Consider the following 8,254-nt stretch of genomic DNA (forward strand, 5'->3'; position numbering starts at 1 on the left):
CACATTAAAAACGCCATTGACATGGACAGAGTTTAATGTACGTTTTATCCATGTTTGTTTTGTCTGATAATTACATGATAAACTGGCAAGCAGAGCACGCAAGTACTGGCTACGAACTTTCAAATATCAGTCTCTCTGTAAAACATTGAAATGAAATACTAAGGTCGGGTTATAACTGGCTGTCAATGTTGACGTAATTACGATATGTTTAAATATTGGTTGGGTAACAGGTAACGTATGTATACATGTGATGTATGTAAGTTGTAAAGATTTTTTAAGTCAAAACAGCTCAAATTTATTGACATTGTAGAGTACCAAACAGCACAAATGATGTTCAAAGCTAACAAAGAAATAGTTTGGAGACCAGGAGGGGGGTTATAACTTAAGGGGAAAATCGAAATGTAACTTATTTTTTTAATGTAGATTTTAGTGTTTATTTTTTTTCTTCTAATAGTTGTTTTTATTTGTGTTGTTACCTCTGTAAAGACCCCCCATGTAAAGCGTATTTGGGTACTCAGAAAAGCGCTATATAAGTTTGAGATATTATTGTTATTATTATTACAATATTACTTGGCTAACAATTGACAATTACAGTGGCTGGCTGTTTTAGTTGTACATGCAAAGTAAAGGAAGACCCTGCTCAAAGAACTCATTGTATATTGTCAAAATTATTCCTCTTTATTTAAAAAGTACACACATTTGATTACAACTTTTCCAATAACGATTAGTGCACAAAGGAGGAAAAGGTACCTTTTGTAAATCATGAAGAACAAACAAAATGAGCTCTTAAGATCTCACGGGGCATGTATAAGACAAAGCGGGCTAGTGTTTTCATTACGTAAGCCTGGGAGTGCATTTAGCCAAGACTCACCATGTTCTTTACAGTAGCTGTCCTTGGTTTGTTCCGGCATGAGCAGCAGCAAACAGCAGGGGGGCTTCTCTCTGCTTTGGTCCCCATTCCACAGTTTAATACAGTGCTATGCTAGATTCGGTTCAGGGACAAAATACTTCTCACATTCTCACATTGCACGTTAGTTGCTCCCTTTGTATTGTTCGTATCAGTGAGCATGTTGAAGGCCTGATAACATGCAATACAAAGCTGCTTATCAAACATATATTTTACAGATAAAGCGACAGAAGTGCAATTATTTTCATACTTTGATTTTTATAAGGTAAGTTTAAGGCTTTAATCAGTGAGTAGTTTCAAGTGTTGAGGACGTGAAGTGGTAAAAAGTTCTGAATAGGCTCTGTGCATAACTGTAGTTTCCCCAATGCATGAGAAAAAGCTATGGGAAATTAACTGGAACAGGAAACATATATGCCACCATCTGGAAAGCTGGGAGTACAGTTAAGCACAGAGCAGTTTTGTCTGCATTGGTGATATGATCAAAATGTTTACATAAATCTACTGACTCCATGGGATCCCCGTTATTCAATGGTTGCGAATGGCCACAGTCGCCAATGATCCTCTTTTCAGAAGTAGAGGCGGTCGGATATGGCGGCTGGAAGGTAAGTCATCGCCTGCACTCTAATCCACCAGTGGGGCTCCTGGGGAGTGTAGCGCGTGTACGGGCGCTTGGACGTGATGGCATCTATGATGTCCTCCAAAACTGGCATCACGTCCTTCTCTCCGCTGTTGCAGTAGGACCGCATCAGGGCCATGTGCTGGTCAAAGTGGGTCTTCCCGTAGTCCTCCTTCACGCCAGGGGGCGCCTCGCGCCACAGCTTGGTGGCCGTGTTTGCCACGATGTCCCGCGTTAGAATGCCCGTGGCCACAATGAAGTTCCCCGGTTCGATGATGGAAACCTTGACGCCCCAGGCCTTCATTTCATAGCGGAGGCAGTCGGAGAAAGCTTCCACGCCGTATTTAGAGATGCAGTAAGGTGAACGCAAGGCGTTTCCCATCCTCCCGTACATGCTGGCCAGGTTCACCACACGGCCTGCAATTGAGACACACGTGTCATCAGGAAAAGGTAAGCCACTTCATAAAGCGGGGTTACTGATACAAATTTTTAACCGCCTGTCAGGCATGAAAGTCCATATAGTTTAACTGCCAAAGAAAACAACTGGCAGATTACAACTTGTCCAAAATGCGTCAGCCAGAGTTTTAACTAAAACTAAGACGAGAGAACATATTAATCCAGTTTCAGCTTCATTGCATTGGCTTCCTGTTGTTTTTAGGATTACATTTTAAATTATTTTACTTATTTATAAACCCTCAATGGTCTCGCACCTTCCTACCTACATGACTGCCTGCCTAGATATGTCCCAAACCACCCACTCAGGTCCTCCACTGCTGGCCTGCTAAAAAACATGGTGAACATGGCCGCTTTCTGCTTCTACGCGCCGACGGTGTGGAACAAGCTCCTACTATACGTTCGACAGGCAGCCTCTGTAGACATTTTTAAAGCACAGCTCAAGACCTACTCTTGTTTTTAGTTGATCTTTTAAATTCTTTGTTGTTATTCATGTCTTCACTGTATTGCATTACTGCTATTATTTTAATGTTTTATGCCTTGCATTTATTTTCTTTTTTTTTCTCCATTGCTTTGCACTTTGAGCTGCATTTCATGTCATGAAAGGTGCTATACAAATAAAGTGTTATTATCATTATTATTAACAACTGACTTGAGACTAGGCATTCTTCAATCCATTGCCAGGCCCTTTACCAAGCTTATTACTTAGCAACACCGTAGCGGATTACTTAGTTCCACAGTCATCATTTTTTTAAGCTTTTTTCCTTCTTCTGTAAATCTTTCAACATTCATCATATGCGCCACTGAATGGGAAACCAATAATAATCTGCATTGGTCATTTGCCTCAATATTGACCATTTCACCTGCAGATTTCCATTGATAGCTAAAGAGCACTGACCTCTCACCCAGTAGAGGCATCCTTGAATAATTATCTATGTGTGGACAGTTGAAACAGCTAAGCATGTGTTCTCTTCTCTGCATTCAAACATCTTAATGTTTTGGTCAACATTCCTTAAATAAAGTTGTCCCTAGCACCTGTCTGAGCTGATCAGGTGCGCAAGACTTTGTTGTTTCCTACTTTCAACAAAGCAAAAAATATATACAACTTTTTCTTTTGAAATTAACATTTTAAAATTCAACACATAATTCTTTAATGCTGGTACCACGAAAGTGGCAACGATTATGTACAGTAATACATGGGATTTTCCTGATGCTGACCTTTGGCCCTGCGAATGAGGGGAAGGAGTGCTTTGGTGACCCGGATGGTGCCCCAGAGATTGACCTCCGACACCTGCTTGTAGGTGTCCATGGTAGTGAACTCTACTTCCCCAAATGTTGATACGCCAGCATTGTTCACTACAGCCCACAAACCTGGGGTGAGAACCGCAGGAAATGTCATGCAGGAAACAAGTGTGTCTCTCATTAAATTTCTGTCTACAGGGTCGCCAACAGCTTTTGGTTATATTTTTGGTTATATGCCACATACAGGCCCTGCAGTGATAGGGATATCACTGTCTCAAAAAACAAAACAAAATTAATTAAGTAAAACATTTGCGTCTATAGCACAGGCCTAGTAATCCATATGTTTGATCCCCACAAATACTGGCAACTTAAATTAAATTAAATGAGATTAAGTCAATTAATGTAGGCCTCAACAATATGGCACACACATACTGTAAGACTATTATCCTAAAATTAAATACGTATTACAAAATGGGGGCTGCAACTATAGGAGACATTAATGAAAATGTGTTTTTTCACTATCTATTTTAAATTAACGTAGGTGGTGTCGACAGTATTGTGTGTGTTACCTTTCTCCGTGTCCTCCAGATTGTTGTGAACATATTCCACAGCCTGGTTTACTTGCTCCTCACTGCAGACATCTAGCTGGACAACCTTCATATGATCTGAGTGAAACTCCTCCAGATCCTTAGCCCCCTCGCCACCCTTATCCTGTAAGAATGGCATTTATCAGCGAAGGTGGTATCAGAAAAGCTGCCCATGCTTCTTAAAATGGATTGGCTAGTATGCCAGTCTGTGTTTGTAATTCATCACATATATAATTTACTAAAATATTTTATTATTTTGTGTTGCTCCAGTTTGTGTTTCTACTGTATAATGATTACTAACTTGTAGTTGCACTTTAACAATTAATGTTTTTTGTTGTTTTGTTTTTTCTAGATCAGTGCATGGTTTTCAGAAGGTTTTTACTCCCATAACTGAGTGTACAAATGAAACACAAATTCACTGCACAAGAAGGCTGTAATTCAACCCATGTGCATCAATCAATGGATCTTTGATTTGGAACTGGTGATGATCACATAGTTGCACAATAGACTTCCATTTCTCAGTAGTCGTAATTAATTATACCACCAGGCAGGAAAAATAGTATGATGGATGGTAGTACCTAATTACTTGACCGAAACTATCAACTATTAAACTCTGCATTACATACTGTAATTACATAGATATTAATATTAAATAGATATTAGATACCAGGCAACCATAGCATAGCCTACCTTTAAAAGACACCCAGCAAAAACTGTGAAACCCAGTTTATGCAAGCGTTTGGCAAGTGCATGTCCAAATCCGCTGTCACAGCCTGTAATAAATACAGCTTTTCCCTTAACCTTTGAAAGAGAGTGCAGTGTGAGAGAATAAAGACGATGTCACAATTCTACGATTACATATTTTATCATAATATTACACCAATTAAGCATCGATTGCAGGTTTTGTAGAAATAGCTGGGCTACACGACAGTCAATGTAGCAGAGATGGTCAAACTACATACATTCAGTCATTTTAAATAGATTAATATGTATAACTGCAGACCCCAAAATACACAGATATCAGTGGTCATTCCAACTTTAATTTAACCTACCTCAACCAATCCTCTGGGAATTCGAGGCATTGCAACATACACCACAAAAACTAAATATATACTAACTATGCACTCTGTTACGTTCGTCTCGTGAAAACCACAAAATCTCGCCACTATATTCAACATCCCCGGTAAGCCGAATCCTAGAAGAACCGTCAAAACGACTGAAAAAGACACTAAAAGTGCAATTCGGAAGAGTGGAAGTGGAGCCATCTTGGCGACTTCAGTTTATAGTATTTTACTCCGTCTCGCCGAGTATGTTAGCTACTTTCCAGACCCCCTAACGACTTAATTAGTGAAAAGCTGCAGCGACAGCCGACAAATGAAGCTACTTTTTCTGCTGATTTGGGGACAAATAGTGGACAGGAGCCAGAGATAAAACCCTCATTTTGCCTCCAGAGTCCATTTGACCAGTGTCTTTTTGGCAAATCTAAGCTAGCAAATATAAGACTTCCGGTGGACGATCTCTTCAAAATAAGAGTAAGGAGAACGGGGTAAGATGAACCACTTTTTGCTTAAATTGTCCTGGAAGCAAGGCAAAATGAGATGGCAGTAAACTCTAATGATCTACCCATATTTCAGGATGTCTTCTATCAATTGAAATGATGAGTAAGCATCTATGACAAAGGGCCATGAAAATATGACCTTTTTAAAAAAGTGGTAATGTGGCTCAATTTACCCCAGATAAGGGGTAAGTTGATCCATGTCGAGGGGTAAGTTGAACCCGGTTGAACCACATGATATTTGAATGTTAAAAGCTTAAACTTGAACAGATAATGTATTCACTTATCGATAATATAATAACAGTTTTCCCTTTTGCAAATACCGTAGTCTTATTTATTTGTTTATTTTATTATTTAAACAATATTAAGACAATTAAATAAAGTTTGTTATTCAGAACCTTATATTTGCAATATTGTTAATACAATATTGCAAACTTCTCTTAAATGAGTATGTACATTGTTCATTCAGTATAATTTGAGTAGCAAAGACTGATTCCCATCGACTCATTTTACCCCCAGCCTCCATTTTAGAAAACAATGACTAGAATAAGTTTAAGACAATTTATTTACTAAATGGTTCTATCCATTGGCAAATCATCAACGTGTATGACATTACATTTTAGACCTAGGTAAATTTTGCTTTGTATAACAGTCATTTTACATGATGTGTCGAAATATTACTTTGACCGACAAAAAAACATTTTTTTTTTGTAAAAGAATGTTTTCTACTTTCCCCATGTGCTTCCCAACTTCACAGCCAGGTGTAAATGATGGACACTTACTAGATTTAAGGTCACATGGCAACACAGTTTTCTAGATAAAGGGGGTGGTTCAACTTACCCGCTGGCTCATCTTACCCCGTTCTCCCCTACCCTGGTCTAGAGTAAACTGAATCCATAGAAAAACCTTTTTTTGCACACTAAAACATCTAAACGATTCTCTACAAGACACAATATGTTTTTGTAAAAACATAAAATCAAAAATAACTTTAAAATATGTCTAAATGATATGCTGTTCGTTGGACGCTGGACAAAAACGTCTCTTCGTGTCAGCTGGTCTGACATATGCACGCATTCGGGGAGTCCTCCTCTACAATGCCACACTGGCACACTCTCTGCTAAGCGGGAGGGTTGTAAAATAAAAAGTGACAGGCTTGTAGATCGGCTATTTTTGCTACGACAATATGCAATGTGGCCCACTAGAGTGATTGTGGAAATATAATGTCCCTCTCCATCATCAAAGTTATAAAAGAATACAGACAAGGCTTTGAAAGTTACAAAAAAATACCTTTTAATTACTCAGTGCTAATAATTTGTTTTGCATGTGTTTGAATAATATTTGCTGTTATTAACACAGGTACACACATACAGTAAATTGATCAAATCTGTGACTACTTAAAGTAGCTTCTCAGTCCACCTTAAGACACATGACGTTTAAAAACAAATATTGTAGAGATTTGTAAACTTTATAATGAGCGTTTAATTTCTGATTGTGATGATCATTTGCAGAGTGATTTTCTTCTTCTTTGCAACAGTGAATGAGAAACACCGTAAGCAAACTGTATGCCTTTTTCTTTCCATTGAAAGTGTACACCGTTTTTTGTCCAGCGTCCACTCTGGTCTGGAAACGGCACTTTATTTGACCTGTGACCCAGTAAAAAGAGCAATACATGTTTTCCTGTCAGCTCATACAATACAGTACACAATCTCGCTTTTCACGTTCTGTTTGGTAAGTGTTGAGACTCACAAACAGAACAGCTTTGGAAAACAAACAACTGTAGAGACCACAGCTACTGTTATCAGTTTGTGTTACGAAATGAGGGCAATTGTCATAACACTCATATCTAAATGTGATAGCCAAACCTCTACCATGCATTGCAAAGTACTGTAAGGTATTTTTGCTATCACCCTACACTGTCTTTTTGGAGAAATCTACGACAATTGCTCCCCAATGAGACTTTACGTTGACTGGCAATATTACGAACTCATAGCTCCACCAATTCTGTGATGTTCTTGTAGAGGAGGTCTCCCCGGACATGTGCGTATGTCACTAGTCGAAACATAGCAGGGATTTTTGTCCAGTGTCCACTTTAGTCTGGAAATGGTAAAGTTTTTCACCTCTGACCTCATGCCAATTTTTGAGTGGTGCAACCACTCCTACAACCAGCATGCAATGTCCGTGTATGTACCTGTACCTATGTGGCCATGAGCACGAGTATATGACTTATTAGTACCAGTAGGGGGCGCCAGAAACAGAGAGAGGGATAGTGGCTGCTCTGTTGCCTGCTAGAGAGAGAGGGGGGGGGGGGGGGGGGGGAATTGCACCACTCAGTTCACACGGGTGTGATTTCTATTTACACCTCTGCTGCTTAGCAGAGAGTGTGGTGTTGTAGAGGAAGTCTCCACAGACGTGTGCGTATGTCACAATAGTCGAAACATAGCAGGACTTTTGTCCAGCGTCCACTTTATAAAGTCCATGCACTACAGTGAATAGCATTTATCCATTTAGATAACTTTAATTACTTATCTTTACACAGAAACATTACTTATGACTTATTTTTACACAGAAACATGTGTGTCTTATGGCATCGTTTAAATGCTTAATTTAGTTTTAATGTGCAATCTTTTTCCCCAATACTCTAGAGGGTACTCTTATTTTGAAGATAGTCTTATATTTGCTGCTTATATTTGCCAAACCAACAGTGCCCACTGTGATCTGATATGCAGCAGGATGCATTTCAGCCTACAACTACAAAAGCCATGGCCACTGGATGGCAGTAAAGGACAGCATACTGCCACAGCCATCAAGTAAAGCTGTAGAGTAGACGTCTTGACATTTGCCTTGCCAAATATCCCATCTTCTAGATAAGCTTGTCACAACACAACACATGCAAA

The 8,254-nt window shown here is 39.1% G+C and overlaps 1 protein-coding gene across 1 annotated transcript; it reads right to left on the reverse strand.

Annotated features, from left to right (window-relative positions):
• Positions 1-663: 663 nt before the first annotated feature.
• Positions 664-5,275, reverse strand: bdh1 (3-hydroxybutyrate dehydrogenase, type 1). The gene is made up of 5 exons (XM_083778066.1): positions 4,858-5,275; positions 4,496-4,606; positions 3,788-3,929; positions 3,195-3,347; positions 664-1,940 (listed from the first exon to the last, which is right to left on the reverse strand). The coding sequence occupies exons 1-5, from the start codon at positions 5,068-5,070 to the stop codon at positions 1,474-1,476; spliced, it is 1,086 nt and encodes a 361-aa protein (XP_083634192.1). The 5' UTR covers positions 5,071-5,275; the 3' UTR covers positions 664-1,473.
• Positions 5,276-8,254: the final 2,979 nt, after the last annotated feature.

Source organism: Protomyctophum parallelum (genome assembly GCF_964188405.1).
Source record: "Protomyctophum parallelum genome assembly, chromosome: 12".
NCBI lineage: Eukaryota > Metazoa > Chordata > Actinopteri > Myctophiformes > Myctophidae > Protomyctophum > Protomyctophum parallelum.